General features: G+C 44.0%; 1 protein-coding gene across 1 annotated transcript in view; it reads right to left on the minus strand.

Annotated features, from left to right (window-relative positions):
• LHPP (phospholysine phosphohistidine inorganic pyrophosphate phosphatase) overlaps positions 1-26,395 on the minus strand; it is an 81,056-nt gene that overhangs the window by 45,268 nt on the left and 9,393 nt on the right. Inside the window, exons 2-6 of the mRNA XM_027655262.1 lie at positions 23,305-23,492; positions 22,910-23,063; positions 20,412-20,475; positions 19,134-19,226; positions 11,345-11,436 (exon numbers count right to left, since the gene is read on the minus strand). Coding sequence (XP_027511063.1) covers positions 11,345-11,436; positions 19,134-19,226; positions 20,412-20,475; positions 22,910-23,063; positions 23,305-23,492 — 591 coding nt within the window. The remainder of the gene's footprint in view (positions 1-11,344; positions 11,437-19,133; positions 19,227-20,411; positions 20,476-22,909; positions 23,064-23,304; positions 23,493-26,395) is intronic.

The raw sequence follows: 26,395 nt of genomic DNA on the forward strand, positions 1-26,395 counted from the left end.
TCCCATATCACACCGAGCTTTCATCATCTGAAAAGAGGTACAAATTTCAGCATGTGCTCATCAACACCGAGGGAAAGGTGTCCTCGTTAGAGGATGAGCACAGGAATCTCCTGGCAGCATCCAAAGGGAAGAGACATCAAGTTTCAGAGGAAAACTGCGACCACGTCTTATACTCACTATCGCTTCTAAAGGAGACAAAGCAGCTTAGCACAGAAGTATGAGGAACTGTGTTCAAGCAATTGGGAGTTAGAACAACAATGGCCATGGTCATCTATGCCACGTGAGCACAGATATGGAGCAAATCCCTGAAAGTTAGCCTGGAAAAAAGCTGCTTTCAAACCAGACAGCTGAAACCAAGGGAGGTCATTCAGTACCCGGCCATCTCAGATGCTTCCACGGCCACTGTGAGCAGCATCCACACACTTGTAAGCCTAAATCAAGCAGACTCAAATCACAGCTGTGATGAATAACCCCAGATACCACTTGGGGGGCTGATGGTCAGAACCTTGAGTGTAGCTCAGTAACTTTTAGCACACTTAAAAGGAAAGAAAAGTGTCATCTTTATGGGACAGACTCTACCTGAACAGGACCTTTTTTGCACTTACCATCTCCCCTCGAGTTATAACAGACAACACTCTCAAAACTCTTTTCCAACATGTGGTTCCAATCCTCTTCCTCCCTCTTCAGGTCTTTCCTTCTCCATTCCCTCTTTCCCCTGATTCACAGCCACAGCAAATGTGCCACTTGATTATCTGCTGACACATACATTTAGCACTTCTCCACGCAAAGCAACGAATTTGGAAGCCTTTCCAACTTCCCCTCTGGATGATGTCACCCTGGGCAGATGCCAGGCTGGGTTACAAGTGAAAATCCTTCACTTCGGGGTCAGACATTCTCCTATTTTTAGGCCTGGTTTCAGTGTCGTGCAGCCAAGAGCTGAGCTGAACAGTTCTTGTTATTCCACAGCAAATGCCTGCCAGGTTTTGGCCAAAGCTGGGCTTTGGGGCTGGTGAAGGGGCTCTGCAGCAGCTGCTTTGCTTGCCACGGTGCTCCAGCAGCTCACACTGAGATGAAAACCACTTCAAGATCCCACCCTCCAAAAACTGCACCTGTAACTCCAAACCCAGGGTTGGAATTTGTTCTGGCACTGAGGAGCACTGCTGGCTTCCTTCTGCCCCATGGAGCCTCTGGAGACTCTCACAGTGAGAAATATTTCCCCTCCAGGACACACTGGGAATGGGAAGTGGGATGGAGAAGAAGCCAAAGGGTGTTGTGCAGCCCACAGCTTGTGAGCTCACACACACTCACCCAGCTCTGACAGCTCCATCACCCAGCCATGCCTCCCCATATTCTCATGAGTGGCCAAGTCATAGTCATAGAATTGTTTAAGTTAGAAAAGACCTCTAAGACCATCAAGCCCAACCATTCCCCCAGCACTGTCAAGCCCACCATTAAATCGTGTCCCCAAGTGCCACATCTACATTTACATGTCTCTTAAACCCTACCAGGGATGGGGACTCCACCACTGCCCTGGGCAGCCTGTGGCAGGACTTGATAACCCTTTCTGTGAAGAAATTTTCCCTAATATCCAACCTAAACCTACCCTGGCACAACTTGAGGACATGTCCTCTTGCTCTGTTGCTTGTTTCATGGAAGAAGAGGCTGACCCCTTTACCTGGCTACAACCTGTCAGAGAGTTGTAGAGAGGGAGAAGGTTCCCCCTGAGCCTCCTTTCCTTCAAGCTGAGCCCCCCCAGCTCCCTCAGCTGCTCCTCATCAGACTTATTGCAATAATTTCCCTAATTGCAACACCCCAAGCAGCCAATGCCTGTTTTGTGCTGTGGCCATTTAAGCAAGTGATGTGTTGCTGTGGGTAAAGCTGGTCCCTACCAAGTCCAGCCTGGGCAGCTTCCCCAGGGCACATCCAGATCCACCAGGCCTTCTTTAGGATGAGATGACTTATACCTACAGGTGTAAAGGTAACCTGGGGAGATTCCAACCTCAGCTGCTGTTGGAAACAGGACAGGACAGGATGACTCCCAGCCCTTCTCTCTGTAGGAACACAGACCACTGTCTGCAGCACCAGATCCACCCGCATAGCACGGCCAGGTTTCCACGCAGGGACAGACAGGCTGTGGAACTCTGCTTATGAGGACACTGACAGTGCTTACAACGGGTTGGGAGTGAGTGGAAGCTGGAAAGACAAACCTGACACACCCTCCTCTCCTTGAAACTCAGGGGGCACTCAGGGAGCAACTAGGAATGGAAGAGCAGTGAGCGCTGTGAAATAAAAGCACACACTGGCACAAGTAACATGGAAGAAATACGGGCAAGATCATCTTCCAAAATGACAGGAGTGGGTCCCTGAAGGCGTCACAGAAACTATATTTAAGAGGAACGGGCCTACAAACCAGGAGCATTAGACCCAGGTGATCATATGGGGCCATTTTTAGACTCAGAGCACAGTTAAGTAGGAAAAATCTTTCGGGATGAGCTGCAGATCCACGTGGAAAGCAACAGCATATGCAGCAGCAATGGCCCTCTGGTGCTCCCCATGGCTCTGAGACCCATTCCTGATTTTAGGGAGGTCGATGGTTTGAGTTTAAAGACTCGACAGGATGCAGACCCCGTGCAACAGCACCAGCCCCTCATGCTGAACAAGCTCACGGCCCCCCACGAGCGGGCAGGGTGAGGTGTAACCATGCACGCTGCTGACAGGGACTGAAAACCACAGACAAGTAAGAATTGTAATTGTTGGGGGCAAAGTGTGAACATGAGTCACATCCCACACCAGCTGCAGGCTGTCTGCACCCCAACAGGAGCATGGGCAGTGCTGGTAGTGGCAGGGGAGCCCTTCACCCAAACCCCTTCTCTCACATTACACTCGTACTCCTGCTGCAGTACATGAGCACTCATGTACAGACACACCAGAGTTCTGCAGTGTCTGCAGAAGACCTAAAGCTGGCACTGCTAGGTGTTTTATTTTTAACCCTGGGCAAGTCACATCATGCCTCTCAAAGGGGATGAAAACCAGCCCCCAGCCCGGCAGAAGCAGCTGGAGGGCAGAAATCCCCATATCTTGCAGCTGCTCTCACACGCTGGCAGCCCCACTCCCACACACCCCAACAAGCACCTGTGTCCATCACCTCTGTGGCTGCTGGAATCACAGAATCACACAATAGCTTGGGTTGGAAGGGACATTAAAGATCATCTAGTTCCTAACCCCTGCCATGGGCAGGGACACCTTCCACTAGACCAGGTTGCTCCAAGCCCAGTCTGAACTGGCTGTGAACACTTCCAGGGATGGAAGGCAGCCACTCTGGGTTTGTTGGTTAAACCCACTTGTATAGAAAAAATAAATGTCACTAGCTAAGCTCTAGCATCCATGGGCTGCACAAGACAGCATTAAAGCAGGAATACTCCATTGTTTTGTGCTTGTACTGCTCCAGCATCGCAGCTCCTGAGCGTGTTTACAGCACAAGCAAGAGCCCAAGCCAGAAGATTAAATTTCAGACACTGGACCATTTGCTTCAAGGGAGTTCCATCAGCAGCTGACTCGGCCTGTCTCTCTCTCATGTGCTTCCCTCTCCCTTTGAAAACAATGCTCTGCCTCGGTTTTATCCATCAGAGCAGTTTCCCCTCCTGCCACACTCCCCGAGCCGCTCACTGAGAGGACTCCATGCACCAAGTGAGCCCGGAGGACACTTAGCTACAGGAAAAAGATATGCAGAGAAGAGGAACCTGCTCTTTAAAAATAGGAAATCTCTAGTGAAACCACACTGTGCAGCTGTCCCAGCTGTGCCCTTTCTGCAGCACATTTCAGCACGCTCATTTGCATTTTTACGGAAATAAGGTAGTTTGCTATGGGTATGGTGTTCTTCAACACTGCCAAATCTTGGACAAGCTGGTACAGCTCAGCATTCTGCAAGGGACAAGTGTTGAGAAATGCTGCTTCACTGTGGAATTTTTCACCACAGCCCTATGCAGGCACAGAGAAAAGGCCTCTAAGGATAAAAATAAGCAAGGACCTGCTCCCTGTGCCATCTCCGAGACCGCACTGCTCGGGTCACGGATCTCTGTGGTGACAGCAAGTGTTCTGCAGATGAACAGACTGTGGAAATCCTGGAAAGCCCCTGAGCTGCCTCCTGCCACCACCACCTCAGCTCAGGAATTCTGTATCTGCAGGGAGGAGGGAAATGCACTTTGGCCAGGCAGCTGCCAAGGGCTCTGGTGTTCCTCACGCCGATGCAGGAGCACACATGGCCGTGTCGGGTGGAGGATGGCTGCCAGCCTGAGCTGAAGGAGCACGTACTACCAAGACATCGAGGCACCAGAGCAAAAGGGAATGAAAGCAAAATAGCCATTAGCTTTGAATGCTGTCAGAGAGGGCCTGGTAGTGATTTAATCCCACACATCAAGGCCAGCAGAGCCACGTGCCCTCCCAGGTCCCACTGCCTCTGGCTTCAGGTAGCAGGCACCATCTCCTCCTTTCCTCTTCTTTCAGCCCTTTATCAGCTTCAGAGGAGGAGAAATGGAAACCTGAGCTGTCTGCTGCTGCATGAGCTGGGTGGATGTGAAGAGAGAAGGGAAGCAAAACTGCAGCCCAGGCTGACGTGGTCACTACCACCTTGATGTGCAAAATGCACATTGCTCCCCTTCCTAAGTGTTGGAGATGAGACAGATGATTTGAGTAGGATTGCTAAGGAAAAGTCAGGCATTAGACAGGTAGAGAGCAGAACTGTCAAGACTGCTGAGTGACACCGCTTTTCCTCACTGACCTGATCCATTCCCCCCTTATTAATCCTACTCTCACTGCAGACTGATCTCTTTTCTGATATTCAGATTAATTTTTTCAGAACAGCACCCAGCATGGCTATGGCCTGAGCACGCTCTGCTTCCTTGAGGTTTATTATGGTACCAATGAATAAATTTATCTGCTAATAAAAAAACCCCTAAACTCACATTTCTCTTTTAGACTGAAGATCATTAAATTTACGCGTGAGCTAAAAGGTAGTAGAACTTCCTACTCCACCTTGCTCCTTTTGGGAGTGTTTTAGCTCAGGTATAACCTGGATTTAGACTAGACTAGAATAGAACAGAATAGCTGAAAGGGGCCTACAATGATCATCTAGTCCAACTGGTATTTCTAATATCAAATAGTAACTTTGCTAGAAGGTAAACACTTGGCTATGTTCAATTAAGGAAACAGAAACATTCAAGACACATAAACGATGATTCTTCAGAGTAAAAGGGTAACATTTTCTGCTTCCTGAATTCAACACACATAGTTCAAGAACAAGTGCAGCAAGTATTCCCAATGCAATGTGTTACATTGAGCCCTACCCTGCAAAGTGGATGGCTGGATTATCAAAGAATCCTGCAATAGTCTGGGTTGGAAGAGATCTTAAAGACCATCCAGTTCCAACACCCTTACCATGGTCAGGGAAACCTTCCACTAGACCAGGTTGCTCCAAGCCCCGTCCAACCCTGAACACCTGCCTTGAACACTTCCAGGGATGGGGCAGCCACAGCTCCTCTGGGCAATCATGCTACAACAGCAAGAACTTAAACCTTCTCAGAGGCCACTCATTCCTAAAGCACCAGATACTAAAACTATTTTCTGTGTCTGGATGCTGGAATGTACTGGGAAAATGTAAAGCCATGGTCAGATGAGCATGTGTTTGCTAAGTTTTTGCAAGTTGTTTGCAGAGCTAACTCTGAACTTCCTCTACAAAGCTGATTCGAAGATTATGGTAACCAAACTGATAAACAAGTGTGAAGATCCACACATGGACAGAGCAAGCCATGATTTGAATATGCAGTAAACAGTGATAAGGCTACGCCTTGGAACTGCCTGCAGTCAGCTCTCCTGCTCAAAGGAACACCAACTTGCTGACACCAGGTTTCAATAAGCATTGCTTAAGACATTAACCAACATGAATTACAATACAACTTTTCACAGTGCAAATACGGGCTGGAAGTCTTTCCATTTAATACTTGAAACAGGCTTAATTATCAGGATGTGAGGCCATAAGAATGCCTCTGGTTGTGTCTCGGCACACAGGGAGTGTCTCTGCCTGCTCGTTCTCATTACACACTGCTGGTATGATCCATGCAGACCCAGGAGATGGGAAAGAAATAATAAAATTGTTCATCTTGGTGTGGTTAGTAATGCAGGAGCAAGAAAGGGAGGGTGGAGGGATGCTGCTTCTCTGCAGAGTAAAAAGAGGTCACTATTTTTTTGCAAAAAGTTTTCATGAGCTTTCATTTACTTACACAGTGGCAGCTGCGAATTTATCTGCGGGTGGAAATCTGTTTTTTTAAGAATAATTTTATAACCTCACTTTAGAGGCTATGACAACAACACAACCTGGTTTTCTCAATCCTTAATTTGCTGATGATGGCAGCCCAGAAGACTTTTCCTCTGTCCCAACTTCTGTCTTGATATGTCTGGATTTCTCCACTGGCAAGCCAATTTCCTATAAATCTATACAAATTCTGACTGTTTTCTTCAATCACAAAAGAGGAACAGATCACAAGACACTTTATTAAGGAAGTTGGAATAATCATTCTCAGAAGATAATTAAAAAGCAGGGATACATGAAGTAACTTGACCCAGTTCTCCCAGAGAACAGTGGCAGAGCTGGAGGGAGATGACAACTCTCACAGGCCTTGATCATTTTATCCTTCATCCCTGGGGTATCTTTTATGTCTGTAAGGAGGAAGCTCTGGGATGTTGATACTGATGTCAGTATCAGCCATGGCCATGAGATAAATCCCTAATCAAAGGAAGAAAACCCCACGTGGGCACTGAGAGGGGGTGAACCCACAGCGCCAGATTCTGAACCATTTCAGAGCTCACGGATGAGGGGGCACCACTGCTATGAATATTCCTGGCTGCCACCACATGCCAGCAGTGGAAAGTTCTTTAACTACAAATCAAGACCTGTAAATAACAAGGAGAAGGGGGTAAGTAATTCTTACCCCCTGCCAAGAACCACGTGCAATTCGATGCCCTGACGCACCTGAGAGGTGTTCCTGATGTTACAGGGAGACAGCTGGAAAAGCCTCAAAGTCACTTTTCTCTGCTCCAACTTGCAGGCTACAAAGAGGATATTACCCAGCATTGCAGAATCAATAGCTATTGTGGGAATCATTGGTTTGATGTCAAGGCCAATTAGCTGCAAGTGGAATTAGCACATACTCTGTGCTGGAAGGCAAGTACATGCTCTTCCCTAGATGGGAAAGATGTTGGCTATGAAGGGCCTCCATGCAGGTGTGCACAGAAATTTGGGAATTAGCATCACATTTCCCAGTGCTGACAAACCTCACTGCAGCTTCTTCTCTCAGCACACAGGAGCCTGAAGCAATGGCCTGCTCTGTCCTGTACATGGGACAAACTGAGAGAGGACAAATGCACAGACCAGACTGACTCTTTCTTTGCATTTTTGCACCTATGAAAGGCTATACTCGGCCAACCCAACTACTCACCCCACGTCAAAGAACCATGATGGCTGAGGTCACCTCAAAACACCACCTTATCCCTACATCTTCTCATTATTGCCCTGACTTGTGCCAGCAGAAGTTTTGTTCCATGGTGAAGCTGGGATTTATTGCATTTCTTGGACTGATCTATGCTGTGCCTGGTTTGGCTACTGAGAAAGAGCTCAACACTTGAGATTAAGTCCTGTTGGAGGACTGAGATCTCCAGAGGAGAAAAGTATGATGCAGGAGTGTGGAACAGGCAAAGTTTGTCACACTAAAGGAAATCAGCTGCACAGATTTTATTAAACTTCAAAGATGCAAAAGAAGCAAGAGAAAGGAGCCAACTTTCAGAACCTCCACGCAAGGTGGTGTAAAACTGAATGTTTTTGAAGCAGCTTAACCCACATTTTAACTCCCACCCTGGGAGCAGCCAACAGTGAAGAGGACTTTGCAGAGGCCAGGAGGGTGAGAGCCCAGGGAAGAGGCAGCCCTGAGGCTGCACCAGCTCTCCGTGCACATCCCTTCTGCTTCCCCTCTGGACCTCGACTCGCCCGCAGAGCCAACCACCCCCACCCTGCACTCACAGAACCAGTTCCTCAGTTCAGCAGGGAGCTGGCACCCAGTGCCACGTCACAGAGCAGCAGGGCATAAACATGCCATGGAGGAAGGCTCCAGCCACTGTGGGCTGCAGTCAGCTTCCCATTCCTGGCTGGAGGCTGCCCACCCTGCGGCAAACCGAGCCACCCCATCTACTGCCACAACCTCTGCAGCAGCAGCTCAACCCGTTTTTTTTTTCCATAAAATGATTTTCTGGCTCATTAAAACAAGTAAGATTCACCAAATTGTTCTGCAGCGTGGGATTGAACGTGGTTGCTGAAGCCCCTCTGAAATACCATAAACAGCACAGTAAATCCTGGCTCATGTGTCGTCTTTTGTGACGCAGTGCATAACCTGTGGTGGCACTGGGTGAGCAGCAGACCTCAAATATCACAGAACCACACAATCAGAGAATATCCTGAGTTGGAAGGGACCCACAAGGATCATCAAATTCAACTCCTGGCCCTGCACAGGACACCTCAACAATCCCACCCTGTCCCTGAGAGCGCTGTCCAAACACTCCTTAAGCTCTGTCAGCCTTGGTGCTGTGCCCACTGCCCTGGGGAGCCTGTTCAGTGCCCAACCACCCTCTGGAGGAGGAACCTTTATCTAAAATGTTCATGTAAACTGCACTGACCACTGAAACAAGGAGAGCTGCCCCAAAGCACACCGTGCACCAGAGGTGATGATGTCTGCCAGCCAGGGGCAGTATTTGGGTGAGGATGGAGGGGGACAACAGGATCCCTTGGACCTACAGGACGACTTGCAAAATGCTGCAATGGTTCCTCGGATAGCTCCTTTGTTATTTTCTATTTTATTCACAAATCATCTCTGCACTTGTTGTGCTGAAGTGAGGCACCATTGATGGGGTAGAAATGGAAAAAAAAATACTCAAGGTTGTAGAAACACAGAGAACTCAGCCGGGGTGATCATCCATGTCCTGAGCTGCATGATGCTCACAGCAGGGGCCTGGAACAAGATCCCTTCCAACTCAAATCATTCTATGGTTTCATGATTCTGTGACTGCAACCTGTGGCGATCCCACTGCACCAGCACTCAGCAGCTCCCTGACACCGCTGAGCTTTACACCTTTGGAAAAGCAGCCTCAGGCTGTGGCTGACACTCATGTGCATGAACCAACGATGCCATCCAGAGGTGCTCGGGTGCAGCACACACCTCTGCATCAGCAAAGACTAAAGGGAAAGACAGGGTCTATGCAAAATCTTACATATCATACTTTAAACTAAACCCACCACCAAACAACTACATTTTCTGTTATGTTTAATTTATCTTGCCCATCGCTTGTTTTTTTCTGTCTCTCTCACTACTCACTGTGTGTTTTGATTTTCTAAGTCGTTCTTAAAAATATAGATACACCTCTGACCTCTCCTGGCAAACAAGAGTTATTTCATTTTATTCCCAATTACTAACAGCAGGCCTGGCACCACACGGGGAATCGAGACACTCATCTGTATTTCACTGCTGTGCAATAGTACATGAATTCAGATAACACCAAGCACAGGCTGAAAAAGGAAACAAAACACTGGAAAACAACCTAGAACAGCTGGTGACTCCCTTTCAGCTGTGAAATCATGACTTGAACTTGATACAAGAAACTGTTTTTTTCAGCATATGATTATACATATCTATGTGTGTAGATATCTATGTGTGTGACAGAGTTTGTCAGCTGCCTGAACAGTCTGGATACAGCATCACCTGTGGCACATTTTATGATGGGCAAAGTATGGCCCAGGAGAGGTTTGGTCAGTAGCAAAGGTTTGATTTACCTCTGTGTGCAAAGATATTTCCTTCAGTGGCACCTGTATCTGTGTGACGTTATGATGTGGATTCACAAAGTGAAATAATATCAGAATAAAATCAACCACTGAATCTTTATTTTCTCCTTTAGGAAATTAATGGGATTAGAATCACAGAATCATAGAATGCCCTGAGTTGGAAGGGATATACAAGGATCATCGAGTCAAACTCCTGGGACTGCACAGATTACAGACAAATAATCCCAACAGTACAAACTATATACTTACTCCTTTAATCTTTGAGATTTTTCAAGCTTCATTGAGATAAATAACTGATTTTGAGAGGTACTATCTTAAAATTATAGAAAATACAATACCTCTGTATCTGTCTTTTAAAATACCATCACTTACTGGTCCATTAGAATCAAAGCACTGGGTATTATTTTATCTCCTTACAGAAACTAAATAGGAAAATTGAGAAACACATTGTCTTGAAAAGCTAACCAAGTACCTTTTCAGATATCTTGTGGCAAGTACTACTTTCATGTGCTGTATCCCTCCCCAAAGGAGCATCTTTCTTTTACAGTCTCAGTATTTGAAAATTAAGAAAAACTGTAAAAATATAAATGACATCAGATGACAGATGGTGTGGCTGAATCACACTACAAGGAGGCACGATCACGGTTAAGAGGAGATGGTTAAGGGGAAATTTTGAGTGTTATGGGATCAGAAAGTTAAATTTAGGGACTGATGTCTGCACAGCACTTGGACCATGAGTGGATCTCAAACCTAACCTGGCCTGAGCACCTGATGGTTCCTTCACTTCCCACCAGTCAACCCTGTTAATAGGGGCACTCAGGTCCCCCATCAGCAGCTGCAGGGAGGCAGGTCTTGTGAAAGCTCAGTGAAAGCACAGGATCATGGAGACACCTGCAGGGAGAAGGGTTTGAAGGGCCACTTGGAAGAGATGAGCAGGATCCTGCACCCTGGTAAGGCAAGAGGTGGAGAAACAGCTCTTGTGTTTCAGACACCTCAGCGCTGAATGTGTCTGGAGGGAAGAGCAGACATGTGGAGCCCTTCATAAAGCTGTGGGAGATGACCCACAGAGATTGCTGAATCGACAGTCTAATTTTATAATCCCAACCCTGCTACAAGTTTCAGACACGTCTTATATCAAGTGCACAACACTTCCATGCAGCAGCAAGACAAAAAAATAAACAAACCCCAGGAAACACAACGGTTCTATGCACTGGGATGAGAAAAAATACAGCTGTAGTTTAGCAGAAAATATTTCTCTAAAAGATCAAGGACACTGTGCCTTCCCCTTCCCACCACTTTCATACACACAGTGTTTTCCCAAATGAAAATGTCACCATCCACCCAGTGCTGCACAAGGAGGTGTTTGTGCAGACAACAAACGCAAGTCTACATTGACACCAACAGGAAAAGAGCTGGAAAAGGCATGGAAAAAGTCTGGTCCTGTGAATGTGTGGGCTGTGCACTGACCTGTACTTCCCTGTCCTCACTTGCAGGGCTCTCATCCCGCACTGCTGGGCTCCCCCGACATCATTCACGATGTCATCCCCGATCATGATGGCCTGTCAGGGTAAGGAAATACAGGAAAACTGCCATGAATTCCATTTCTGCCACATGTCACACGCCTCTGACATAACAAACAGCCTGACTTGATGTTTAATACCGCCATCAGACAAATTAAACAAGATAATATTGTCATCAGATTGATTAAAAGTCATCCTGCCTTGAACATAATTCATGCTATGGCTCCTGCAGCAATGCACTGGGGCAGCACACGCCTGTACAGTTCGTAATCAATCACAAAAATCAAAGGGATTGGGCACACAGTTAAAAAAAAATGGTAAATTTTATGAAGTTAGGCCTCTTCTGTTCCTAACAATCCATTTCTGTTACAGTCCAGGCAGCTTAAATTAAGCCTAACTTCTTAAAACTGGTATTCTACAAACTAGTCAAAAGCTTAAGCTTGTGATCACTGAGAGCTTGCTTCCAACCCATTCTCAGGTTGATACAGAAATTTGGGAAGTTGCTGTAAACCAGAATTTATTCACTTTTGCACAATATAACACAATATGTACATGCCTAGCATGCTCTGTGTTACCATCACCTTAAGTTTATGCAAATACTAATAAACAAACTACATTAAAAGAAGGTAACTGGGTGTGCTAAGATTTGTCTGTGTCTGATGAAAACTTCCAGCATGCACAGAGCACCTTCCTGCCTGCTAAAGATTCTAATTAAATCAAAGTGCATCAATTAATATCTTTTTGACAACCACATCTACAAAATTTCAAGTGCTTATTATCATCCTGCATTAAAAATTGCTACATTGATTTTATTCTTCAAATTGAAAATGGTTGGTTTTATAGTTTAAAAAACCCCCAGCATATACACAAAAGAGTAATCTACCATTAATAACCAAAAAAATCAGCTTTACACCTTCTAAAGGTGTTCTGGATTACTCTGAAGAGAACAGAGGCAGCACCTAAAACCAGGGAAACAAAGCAGCTCTGAAAATCTGTAATGTGGTTTATCAATCCAATTTAAAAGCGTGTTTTTGCACCTTTTGTATCGAAGTTGAATTTTATCTAAAACACATTAATTAATCGCACCTTTAACCATTTACTTTTCATCTTGTTGACTCAACCTCCTGCTTCACCTTTCACAACCTCAGCACCTTGCAAATCCAAACATTCTTGCCTGAATTTCCATCCCTTCCAGGTACTTTTGATTATTTTCATACCTGCACATCAGACACACGGGGTCACTATGCAAAGTATTTCTTGTTTTACTGAAGAAATTGCTCTGAGTGGTTTGAGCTTTTCCTGGGGTCTGTCATGATGGGTCCCTGCCTCATGTGTGGGTTTAGGGAGTTAATGGGATGTTTGCAAAGGATCAGGATTGCCTGGAGCAGCACCAGGGGGACTCTGCTGGGCACACACAGAGGCCAACCCAGCATTTTTCCATCTGTGGAGAACTGATAAACAGGCCCTTGTCAGAGAGGTCATGGGAATGTGATGCACAGGCAGCAGCAGGGATCTATGGGAATGCTGAGCCTTTCCATTCAGCTGGCTGAAGCTTTAAGGTCAAAAACATATAGGAAGACTGCATTGCAGGTGCCATTCCAGTTACCAGTTCTGTTTAATACAAAATCCTCCTCTTCTTTTGCCTTCACATGGAAGCAGCTCTTTTTTCAGAGAGCACACAAGAGCCAGTTCATCTGTGTCACTGACTCTGTGAGCTGTCTGCTGGGCAGGACTAAACCATACATACTGAGGAAGGCTAAAAATGGTAAAGCTCCAGAGCTATTTTTATTAATTACCTAATTGCAACAGGATCTTCTCCCACTTATTGCATAGCATGTAAAGGAAATCTCAGGATATACCTAAATTTTCTGAGAGTATTCATAAACCAAACTGACCTAGCAACACTAAACCTATGACAGCTCCATGTTAAAAACTAAATCCTCCTTTGAGTAATATATGAGCTAGAGTGTGTAAGATTATAAACAGTAGTGACCAACCCAGTCTATCTGCCAGGTTGTTTTTGAATAGTATTCACACGAGAGATGGTGACCATCCCTCAGGGGAGGAGATGGAACAGGACACTCTTTCAATGTCTGGTACCACTGAAGTGGTTTATTTTGAAACAGTTTATATATGCCCACCTTTTCTTCCTTCTGCCTGGAAGAGCCACCACTGTGGAGATGCTTTGAGAGGTTCCTTAGGGAGTAGAGAGATATAAAGACTTGTGACAAAGAGGTTGGAGCTGGGAAAAATATAGGGGAAGAGAAGGAGCAGGCTTTGGGAGAGGCAGCTCTGCCTTTTCAGCTCTGCTTTCAAACCCAGTCAAAGCCACCAGACTAGGCAGGGCTCAACCTTGCCCATCCTTCCATTTTTGGACCATTTTCCTTATCCACTCTGCTCATGGAAACATGTGTGTTCCTAAAAAGATGCCTTCTCCTGTAGATAGTTCACCTTTCCTTGCCACTCCTCCAAACAAGGAATCCAACATGAAATGAGGAGAAAATGATGGGTTAAATTTAAGGAATTAGTAAATAAAGCAGGTATGCATGGATAAGGAAAAGACAATAATCCCACTCATGCAGAGCTGCACAGGACAGGGCAACACAGCTCCAACCAACCAGCATCACCAATTTCTCCCAAGCTGCTCCAAGATATTTAATCACTGTCTTTGATAGTTTATACTCCCTTCTTCTTACAAAATTCCTTCCAACACCTCCTCGAGGGAGAGAGGGAAGAGATCTGCCCTCCACCAACTGCATGCCCTTGCTCAGCCTGAACCCCGATGTTCAGGATGAGATTTCTGAAACAAAGGCAATTTCAGTCCTGTGTTCTCATAACCCTAAAAATGAATTTCCTCTGACAAAGGGAACGGGCAGAGTAGGGCAGCCCAACAAACAGTCTCTTGCCCACCAGGGCTGTATTTTACCCCAGCCAGGGAAGTTTTCCTGCAAGACTGTGGCAGCTCTGTGAGTGCAGCTGCAGCTGAGCAGCGATGCCTGTCCAGGCCAGCTTGTGGCATACGCATACAAAAATGTACTCCAGCCCCCAGGGACTTCACAGATTTACTATCGGTGAAGGGCAATAATCACTAAAGGAGGAGCAATTATTCCCAAATCATTTAGGATTTAAAAAATCATTGGCAAGAAGATAGAGGTCAAAAGGTGCGCTGTCAAGGGAAATAAAAAAACTCTACCTGTCAAACCTGGGTTTAACTTCCTCTCTGACTGCAATATGGTAAGAAGAGAGAGAAAGATATAAAACTGAAAGGTCACATACCCACTGAAAGCAGGAATTAAAAGATCCCTGTCTGTGTTCACATTTTACACAGGGATCACACCATTAATTTGTTCAATCGTTCTGCAGGAGTTACTTTTTTTAGATCAGCTACAAATTTACTAAAAAGAAGGGAAAACACACAGTGAGTCTCTCCGGTTTCAAGACAAATCATCAAAGAATCAGGATGATGTGATTTATATTTCCCTAAGCCACGCAGCTGGTGAGAGATGGTGTGTTTGGTTTACACAGTGAACTAAGCACACATGGGCCATAGCTGAGGGAAGCCACTGCTCTTGAAGAGTCCCCATCAAACTCAACCCCCATTGGGGGTGATCACGGAGGACACGAACATGACCTCCAAGAATTTGGGAGTGGGAAGGCACAATATAATCCCCACAGGTCAGCAATCTTACTGGTACTGTCTGTGCCACAGATCCAGAGCTGAATGGAGGTGGGGGCCAACCTTTTTTACCCACAGAAGCAGCCAAAGCTAGTAAAGTCTTCAGAGATGCTGCTGGGGTGGTGAATGGGAACCTCGGGTAATTTTTGTCTGCAAACAGAGCTCTAGCAGTCACTAAAATCACAGGAAAGTGTCTGATCAGAAAACAAAACACGCAGTAAGAAAATGAATGAGGCAGAAAGATAAGAATATCCTGATTTACCCAACCATGCTCGTGTTGCAGGGCAGGGTTTACTAGGATGAGCTCAGACACAGTACTTTGGAGGATGCAAACAGTGAGATGCACAGAAGGCAGTGTGCTAACTTCACCAGAATACTGAACACAGAGTCAAACATATTTATGCCTAAACAGATTTTTGCCATAGGCTTAACAGCATTAATCAAGCTAAGTGTGCCAGGGCCATAAGGAAATAAAGCTTACACACCAAATCTTGATTAACGTATTGAACCCCTTTATAGAAGAAATACAACACGTTTACTTTTCTCCCTGTTCTCCTTGGTCCAAGCGGTAATCCCCCAGGCTTCAGGATCCCATGTTACGTTACTTATGTTTCTGTCTTAGATTTCCAAAAGCTGCAGGGCCAGCCAGGTTTCAAAAAGCTTTCAGCAGGACTGAAGTTTGAATCTTCACTCGGCCAGTTCACGTTTCCTTCGGAGGTGGGAAATCTTCCCCTGTCGTGGCCAGCGAGCAAGGAGGGGACATTGGCACGACAGCAGGTTGTCTGTGCCACTCCTGGGTGACCTCCCTCTGCTCTCATGCACCACTAACTCCCACCTGAGACTTGCAGGTGGCAGAAATGGGAATTGGTTAACTACCAGTAGTTTATGGACTCCGGTATGACCTGCCATAACTCCCACTAAAACAGGACAATTTGCTACAGAGAGAACTTTTTATGATTATATAGAACTACCAGAACCTTAACATTATTTAGGTTTTATTGTAAAGCTGTAAAAATCATCCACTGTGACAGCTGCCTTAAAACATATGAATTAGGCATTTCAGTAACCTTTAAGATGTGTTATTCTTTGTCATATTACTGAATTGTAAGATAGGTCTGGTTACCTCTAAGAGGTTTAAATTTCCAATCTATTAAAGTAATACCAGCAATCTGTTATTTCTAGGCCATTGAGGAAAGGTTAAAATGAAAATTGGACTTTGGGGAGTTCCTCCCATTCTAAGTGCAGGCTGAAAACATCTCAGCAGCAGAAGGCAAAGTCAGGGTCTCAGTAAGAAGCAGTTATCAAGGGAAACGACTGGTGATAACTTTATTGATTAAAGCAGCTTGAGGAATTTCAGAATTGCCATTGTCTAGAATTACTGTGGTGAGACAGCTTTATTAAAAAGGTATTTTTCATTAAAAGTCAGGTGAAAGAAAATTGTAACATGTTTCCAAAAGCACAGCTCATCTAAAATGGTTTAATGATGGTTTGGATTAAATGCATTCCACAGGTGGAATAAATTACTGGCAAACATTTTGTAAAAGTAAAGGCAAGTCAAACCAGCCCTTGTCATGTCACTACAAATGCAGAGAAGTATAGTTCATCCAGGAGAAAGATTAAAATGTAATACAGTGTATTACAGGAACTTACTGAAGTGAATATACTGAGGTTTTAAACTGAATATACTGAGGTTTTATTATTATGTTCCACGAACTAAACTAGCCTGCAAATCCTTCTCAAAAGAACACTAAAGTTGCAAGGTCAAGCACTGAGAAGTTAGAAAAAGAATAAATAATCTCTGCTGGGGACTAGTCCTGCTTTTCTGTACCCAAACCAAATTCTCCTGAAGCTGATAGGGACCATTCTCTGGTGGGACCATTTTTACCAGGCTGGTGATGCATTAAATGAGATTTGTTTCCCACGACAAAGTTCCTGAGACAGGAGTTCCGCTGTTGCATCCCTGCAATGATACCTTCCCTCACTGCCATGGGCTGACACAGTCCTGGCATTCCATGAGCCAGGAAAAACAGTGTCTGAGGAAAACTGCACCTCTCTGCCCAGGAAAAAGGACAAGTGATGCCACTACGTGGGGTTACCAGAATAGAAAACTCAGGAATAACACCTTCCCTCCTACTCCTGCAAACCAATCATTTCTGATACGAGCAGAAAGGAAACACAAACCTTTATGTATGTGATTTACACAAACAGTACCCAAGGCCTGAGCTCTGTGGGTTTTTTTGTTTTGTTTTGGTTTGTTTGTTTGTTTCTTTTGTTTTGTTCTTTTCTCCAGCTATTTCTTTTCCCAAATGTCACTCTGTGGCTGAAAAGTATTTGGGTGTTTGTTGGTTGGGTGAATGGTTTGAATAATTTCCCTGGCTGTAACTGGGATATTATGTTCAGGCTGAGTTATCTTGTAACTGGAAAGATATGGACAAACTGTAGGGAGCACAGGAAAGAGCCAGAGGGACAAAAACTGAGGGAAGCTGCTGAGAGCTAAACCACACAGTTCTAGTAAAAGACAACTGCTGTAATGATAACAAGCGTAGAGATAACTGGAGAGAGAAAACAGCCAGGAAGGCAAGAAGTTATTTGTTGTTAATTAGAGTAAAACTAGAAATAAGGAGATGCAGTTTAAAAGGGAAGTATTCCAATGAATCTCAGGAAAAGCTGCCTGCACATAAAACCTGAACACTGCCCCCAGGGTACTCACAGCAGCCTGGGTGTTTGGCTCACTGAAAACTACTGTGGACCAAACATTAAAAAATGTGGAGCAGGGAACATTCCTGCACTGGGAAGGAGATGGATTAGATGGTCTACCAGGTCTTTTCCACCTCCCCACTCTATAATAAAGTACAAATCAAGCACGTACTGAATTACAGGGCCATAATTTCATCTCCAGGCTCGAGGGACCTACAAGGCACCCAAACTTTGCTCCTGTTGTTTATAATGTCACCCAAACCCCCCTGATGGAATTATTACGTTGTAATTCACTGCTGCTTGTGAGTCATCTCATACTCATCCTTATGTCCTGTGTGACATAACAACAAATCAATAAAGAGGAGCTGGGGACAACTACAGAGAGGGGGAAAATGGGCTTCCTGTATAAGGAAGCCTCACACATTCAGCACGTTTCTGGAAAGCCAGTAATACAGGAGGAGGTTTTGGGTCAGTCAGCAAAATTATAAAATATTTTACTTCTGCCTTTCCTTTTACTAAAAGAAAGGTAATCAGTGCAACACTAAAGGAAAAAAAATTAACATTTTGGCTTCAATTCCACTGTTCTGCAGCCTCCAGTCTTCAAGTGTCTCTCTCTCTCTCTCTCTCTTTCTCTCTCTCTCTTTCTTGTGAGGCAAAAAGTCTTCCATAATTCCCTGGGAAACCTAACTTTTGTTTTGCAGTGTTTTCTTTAGCTTCCAAATAAAGGAATTTCACAAAAGAAGTGCATGTTCTTTGGAACCACATGGTTTGGGAGGAAGGTGAATATGAGAGCACAACACAACAATGTTGCAGAAGGAGAAACTACAGCAGAGAACGGAGGGATGGAAGGCTCTAAATTGAGCAGAAGTGTGGAGGGCACAAGCCAGAAGAGACACTGACACTGGGAATAAAAAGGGAAACAGTAGGAAGTTAAAAAGAACCCTGAAAAAGGTAGAGAAAATTATGTCATACCTTCCAGGAGGGTGGTAAGTATGAACAGGGAAGGAGAAATACAACCTGCTGGCATTTACCCTCTTGGCTGTCAATTCTCTTTTGTCTACTTCACTTTTTTGAGAGAATGAGCAAACATAGGTTTTTTCCCTCTGCAGTAATTTTTCAACAACTTTTTCTTTCTATTCATTTGGGGTTTTATAAGTCATTCATAGGAAGATCTTGAATATAAACATTTCTCTGCACCATATGGAAAAAATACTTGCATATCCACCCAAAGTTTACCATGTCCTCCTGGTCACATTCCCTTCAGGCTCTTCTATAGCTTCCAAAGTTATAGCAAAGCAGAAAAAATGCATGAGTGGGCATTAATGTATGGCACAGCCCATGGTCAGAGCATCTGAAACCTTACCTGCTCTGCTGGAACTCCCATTTCTGCCAGGGCTGACTCAAAAAACCTTTTTGATGGTTTTCCCACTACCTCAGCTTGAACATCACAAGCATACTGGAAAAAAAGAAGAGAGAAATGCAAAAAATGCTGATTGGAAAAGCATTTGTTCAACTCCATAATTCCAGTTACAAAAACTATGTGATTACTTATTTTTGCCCTTAAATAACACAGTGGATCAGTGGCTGAAGTTAAACATCAGGGAATCTGGATATCAGAAGTGGTTGAAGTCCTCTGGCAGGAAAGAAATTCTTCTTGAAACATCTCAAATTACAAATCTCTTACATCCTCCATCATGGAACTTCAAACTCAGCTCCAGTATTGCACATTTTTTTAGGAGCATCACTCTTAGAGACATAACAAATATCCTTTATATGAAATTATCAAAAGTACTGGAGGGCCTTAAAAGGGGTAGAGGGTTTCTTCAACCACCTGGCTTAACTTTAATGGTTCAAGTGACCAGCCAGATTTGAAAAGTTACATTTTCCTGCAACTAAATATCAGTGCTATGCCAAAACAGTTGTTTCCAGCTTGTTCCTAGACAGAAGCCTGAACTTAATCCGGGAGGCAAAAACTCTCCCCCCAAACTCAAATAGATACAAATTAATTGCTACAAGTATATGTTATATAAGTATACAAGTAGACATTATATATGTTCTGTGTTTATATATTACCTTATTTTGTCTAATTCTCTCCATTCACTGTGTACTTTTTTTAATCTCTCTTCATGCCTACAAAAGGGAAAATAAAGATTCTCTCCTTCTCTCACCCTTAGGTTGGCTTATCTGTCGGGTTCCGGTTCTGCACAGATTTAATCAGGCTTAAAAGCAGGATTGACCTTGAATAAGGGCCTTTTGCTGCAAACTGTCAAGGGCAAGGGCTGTGTCAAAAACAACACTGCACCAAACATAAAATGGACCTTCAGGTTCTCTTGGATATCTCGCAGACAACATTCCATGTTTTCCTTTTCTGGCTCCTCCTTTCAAGGGCCTCACTTCCAAAAAAAGGTGCCACAATGGTAAAAGTTCACATTTTAATTAAAAAAAAAAAAAATTAATGAAAAGAACAAAGGTAGAAAACAAATTAATCCACCCGTCTTTAGAATGCAGCAAATGAGTCTCCCGATCTGAGGGAACTCCCTCCACCAAGATGATTAATTACAGAAGATGGTCCAAATTTATACCAGTTACTCTTTTAACAAGGTGCACAGAGCAAGTAAGCATAATTCAAGCCATAAAATACCTCCAATGCCTTCATATATGCTCCAACATCAAGTTTCAGACCATCGGTTTCTTTATAGTAGCGTCTGGAAATGGAAGTGATAAAGTTCCCATGAAACGAAAATGTTGGCAGTTAAACACAAAGAAACCACATTTTATTATTTCTGTGCCTTTATGGGTGTCCATATGGCTGCAACAAAAAGTCAAGCAATCAGAAAATCCAGAGCCTTAATTTAACACCAGGAATTAGGGAAAGGACAGGCTCAGCACCACGCAGTGCTCAGGGAAAAGATCTCAGACCAGATGCCCATCTGGGACGCAACTCCACTGGTTCAAAGGGATTTCAAGGAGCTCATATGAAGGATGAACTTGGTCAGTGTTTTAGTGCACAGTGACAGAGACCCCCTGGCAGATAAAAGGCTGGCACCAACCAGCATCTGTGACCCCTTCAGTAATCTAGAAGGAGACCCCAGACAGTTGACCACCATCACCTCCTGCATGAGGAAAGCCAGGGTACTGTTTGTTGTGACTAAGAAAGCCCTCTAAGCTATATTTTGTTCCTTCTAAAAATGTCCCTATTGCCATGAAGCTCATGAAATTAGATATTATCTTTACGGTGTTTTTCTAGAATAGCAATTCACATTAATGTGGGTCTTCCAAGCTCTCCTGATCAGAGCAAAGACAGGTTTCTATATGAAAGGAAAAAAAGGTAGGATGAGCAGTCAGTTAAGATTTTATGCCTTATCCTTCTGCCATTTTCGATTATTCAGCATAGCCTTCCTTTAAAATGACCACTTGACCTTTGCTAGAACAGCCATTAACCTTCTATAGTCTGGTGTAAACAGCTTAATTTTCTGACAGTGGCATGACAGAAGAAATTACAAAGCCAATTCCCACTCTCAGCCCAAAACAGACGCTAAATGTAAATCACTCCATTTTCAGGAGGAGGGTATTCTGCTTCAGTGACTCTGACACTTTGGTTTTCTATGGAATGAACTAAAACTTCGACCAAAACCAACCTACTTGCCCACTTTGCAAAGATCCACCCAATTGTGCCAGTTCTGCACTTTAAAAACAAAGCTGACTGATGGCTGGGTTCTCTACATGGCCCTTTGCATCAACAAGGCTTCTGTAGTCAGGTGAACAATTCTTGCAATTTATAATCTCCCTTCTCCAAATCAGAGAACTCACCAGAGAACTCATAGTCACATTACCTAAATGATCAATCATTAAAGAAAAAAAAAAAGGAAATGGTCATGGTGAAAACTGAGCTCTGAATATCCAAAAAATCTATATTTTTACATGAAAAATAATATTCAAAATAAGTAACAACAAGTCTGGGTTTTAATTCATTTATATCAACGAATGACCAAACAAAAACTTTTATATGCACAGGGTACAAGGGCATTTTTGCATTAAACACACTACAATTCCTAAGGAAAGGTTAATTCTATATTCCTTTTTGAAAGATGATATTACATAACACCAAACCTGGTTATTTTATGCCCATCAGCCATTCTGCTGTGGGCTCAACATTTTCTCCTTATCCTTCTGAGAAGCAGTAAGGATTTTTCACCCGTGCTGTAGGATTAGAGCGTGAGTGTCAGGTGAGGCAACACAATGAATTTAACTGCTCCTTCCCACTGATAAGTTCTACCCAGCTGGATCAATAACCTACAAACTATGGAGGGTTTTCATGCCCATTATGGTCTATTGAACCACTGAGAAAAGTTGTCACTACAGTTTCCCCAAGCTAAACCTGCTCAGTCTTTTTAAAGCCCATACATCACACAACAGATAAGAATAACTCCTGCAAGGCTGTTGGGATTTGGCATTATTCAGCACTGGCGTTAATAACCTCCTGTTTAAAAACCTCAGAATACATATAAATTAACTGTTTTTAGGAAAACATTCAAACTTGCTGACTGGATTTTTTCTGTACTTGAAAGCAGGAGACCAAATTTACCTTTAATGAACAGAGAATAATTAAAAATGTTGCTTGATATTCAGACTATAAAAAATATGGATCTGTCTCTACAAAAGCACCAAAGCATCAAATTGCATCACAAACCTACACCAATAGTCCTTTTTCCAAGCGTGGCCTGTTGGATTTTTGGGTTTCTTTCACTATTAAAAATCATTTATATTCAGTTCAGGCTACAGGCAGCAGTTAAAACAACGTTTCTCACCTCTGAGATCTTGCAGGAGCAAAGACAAAAAGACAAGCAATGCCTAAAATCCGACAGGCCTCTTGCAATACTCACTCACTTGGGGGTTGGACACATCATAATCCAAAGTCTTCATGATTTCTATGGGGTTTTAAGAGGCTCTCTTAAAGCAACAAAAGTCCTCTTCATTGACAGGTACCTGAGCAGATCAGACTCTCAGCCCAGACAAACAGATTAACTGCTTAAAAGTTGGTACTATGAATGCCCACACCAATTTCTGGCCTCCATTAAAGACACTGGTGGAAATTTAAAAATGCAAAGACTTGAGGAAAAAAAACAGAGCTTGACTCACCCTCTTCCAAGGGAGATCAGGACAGGCTTCTCCATCCCAATCAGAACCCGGAAAGCTTCATTAAGGTTTGCATAGGTAAAGTTTTCTGCTGCATCTCCAAGAACCACACAGTTCGGGTTTGTTTTATCGATCCCGGCAAATTCAGGCACAAGATCTACAGAAGGAGGTAAAAAAGAAAATCAATCACAAATCCCTCACAGTTTCAGAGCCCATTGAATTGATGGTGTTTCCTCAAGTTTGTGTTTCCCTTTAAATCAAAGTCTGGATCAACTGCTCTTCAGACCTCCCTGTTCAAGACTGGCTCCTGCTGCCCTCATCTGCCCTGTGACAAAGAGCCAAATAAACCCTTTCCCGTCCCTCCACGTGTCCCAGGGTGTGCTGCAGCGCTGTCCCACCGTCGTGCACGAGCAGGTGTGGCCTCAGGCCTCTCTCCTTCAGGATGTGGCAGGCTGCTGGGGCTGGGGCCGTGACCTCGGACACGGAGACGTCAAAGCCCATCCTCTGGAGCTTCTTCACGAAGTTCTCGCGGGTGGCCTGGGTCTCGTTGGTGCACAACCGCAGCTTCAGCCCAGACGCTTTGATCCTGGGGAGGGAGAGCAGTGCAGGGGTGAACTGGGCATGGAAAACGAGCTCAGGACATCAATTTTGCTAAAAATTATATTAAGATGATACTCCAGAACGGGAGCAGACACACCTAAAATACTGATTCCGGGCACTGCAGCTGCAGTTTCCAAGTGCAGAGCTGTTGCCAGAGCACGCAGCTGCCCCTCTGGAGCACACAGCTGAGCTGGACAGGCAGCACAGGGGATGTCCACCACCCCCAGAATACCCCAGTGTGTCAGGCACACACTCCCTCCACACATAAAAACACTTAAATCTAGTTCCTTTCCTTTAAACTGGTTCATGGATGCCGTCACACCTGACCACTGGTGTGATACCACTGGCCCTTGACATCTTAACTTGGATTTTCACCTTTCCACTTACTGATCACTTGCTGCAGGCAACAGCAAGGCTTGGCACTTCTGCAGACTGCAGGTGAGAGGCCAGTTAGTTGCAGTGATGCTTGCAGCAACACTGGCATCGACTCAGTTACTTTTGTCGTTACATCTGTCATAAAACACCTGTGCTGTCACTTGGTGGGTAATCCTGAAAAATATGGTAGTTCAACTGATTCATTAATAAATGTTTCTCAGGGGAAGAAAACATGGCCACAAGTGTCCAGAGCCAAGGACTGGTATTCTGCAAAAGTTGTGTTGATGCCCTATCCCTGGAAGTGTTCAAGGACATGCTGGAAGGGGCTTGGAACAACCTGGTCTAGTGGAAAATGTCCCTGCCCGTGACAGGGTGTGGAAAAACCGCATCTTTAAGGTCCCTTCCAATCCAAACCATTTTAAGATACTATAAATCTCCTGCAAGTCCTCTCCCTCTGAGTGGCTTTTTTCCTTACTCAAGCTGTGATGACCTACTGGTCACCAAAAGGCCATTTCTGAAAGGATGAGTTTCGAGTTTTCAGCTATTTGAAGACCCAACCTATTTCAAAGTGGCCACGGAAAATCAGAAGCATTGAAAATGTATCACAATTTAAGAAAAAAAATAAATATTTGCCTAAGGGACTGTCACTCAGCTCCTCAATATGTGAAAATTCCTAATTTTTGTCAGATTTCGTGTGAAGGTGTGTATAATTATCTTTGAGGACCTGAGCTCATGGAGGTTCAGACAGCTAGGTAAAACTGGCACTAGGTTTATAAATTCCTATTAAAATATTATTACTTTTCTTTCTGTTAGGACGAAAAAGGTCTTTTCTATTAAGAAAGTCCCTGCACTGATTCTCAAGACAACAAAATAATGCTGGGTTTGTTTTCTAGGGAAGATGACCTCAATTGGTTGGTCCAAACACCAAAACCACCTCGAGGCAACGCATCCGATGACGAACTTTCTGTCAAAGGATTCTTGGAAATCTGGTCCTGACCCAGAGAGGCCCTTCTACTCATTAAAACTGCACGCCAGTGTCTTCTTTCATAACGCTGGTGATTCATTTCTTTCTTATTATTTGTCTTTCCTAATCATAGATATGCGAATTATCAATTACACTTAGTGGTTAATTGCCCTTCATAAAGATAGCTTTTCTATTTTAAATTAGGCAGTTAATATATTGTAACTAATAGCATCCACTTGTACATTATAAATATATCTTCATTGATTGGAGCACTGAATGTGAGATTCACTCACAAGTTAATGAAGCAATTGAGTGAAGAAGTGCAGGGTGTACCCAGGGAATAATTATTGTTAATGAATTATGATGTGACCTTCTCAGAACAATGAACAATTGGTGTGACAGTGGGATGACAGTATTCCACATCTGTTATTCGAGACACGGTTTCAGCTGGAGTTTAAAAGCAAAGCAGTGTAATTTGGATACATAACAAACTCTAACAGAGTGTGCCATGGTTAAAAAAAAATATTCTAAATGCAAAACCTATCTGCACAGTCCTGGGGAAAAAAAGTCCCATGAATCACAAGTGCCTGGAAGCAGAACTTTGTTGAATGAGAATCTATTCTTTCTCCTCTTAAAGGTCAACAACATGAATCCAGGAACAACGCTAAACACTGACTTGCACAGACAAACAAACACCCTCACAGGTCAGCTTGGGGAAAGCAAAGACTCACTTTTCCTGTACTACAAACTTAAGTTCTTTTTCAGCATTTTACATGAAAAACAGAATTACACTTCTGAAAGGCTTGACCAAAGCAGGAGCAGTCTGGATTCATCCCCGACTCCCATCATCACTCATCACCCCAGCAAACAAGCTCAGTAAATGCTTAGGTGAGGTCTACAGAGTGTTAGACCAAGCTGGACAGAAAATGGGAGTCCACGTGAAAAGGACTTTCAAAAATATCCTGGAACACTAAACAAAAGAAAAATCAACAAAAACTCCAGAGGAGACTTATTTCTACAAAAATATCTTTCCAATGTAGATCCACCTTTTCCTTCCTAATGAGCACCCTAAAAAGACCCCCTGCTACTCTCTGTCAATCCTTTTATGGAACAGTCACACTTGCTGGTGTGTGCATAATTACACACACACACTGGGATGAATCCATCCCTGGATGCTCAGTATTAGCAAACACACATCAGCAAACAACTATTAACTCAGAGCTTAAATACTTAGGGAGAGCTTTTACCAACATGGGGAAAATCCTGGCTGCAGTCGTGTTTACAGTAAAACTCTCCTTCAGTTTTCCTGGTCAGGTAGGTTTTGCACTAGGAAGAATTAAAAGAGGTGGCTTGAAGGTCTCTGTCTGACAGGGGAGATGCTTTGCTCAGTGAGTCTATACTGCACTGGGGGCATGGCTGCTGAGCTGGCCAATTTAATGGGAAACCTCCAGGCTCTGAACTGACCCCGCTGTTCATACCTCTGGAAGCACATGCAGAGCAAGTTACTGCAACTTCCAGTGCTGGCAAGTGTGGGGATGTCGGGAGAAGAA

Source organism: Corapipo altera, unplaced genomic scaffold (assembly GCF_003945725.1).
Source record: "Corapipo altera isolate COAL_440 unplaced genomic scaffold, ASM394572v1 180, whole genome shotgun sequence".
Lineage (NCBI taxonomy): Eukaryota > Metazoa > Chordata > Aves > Passeriformes > Pipridae > Corapipo > Corapipo altera.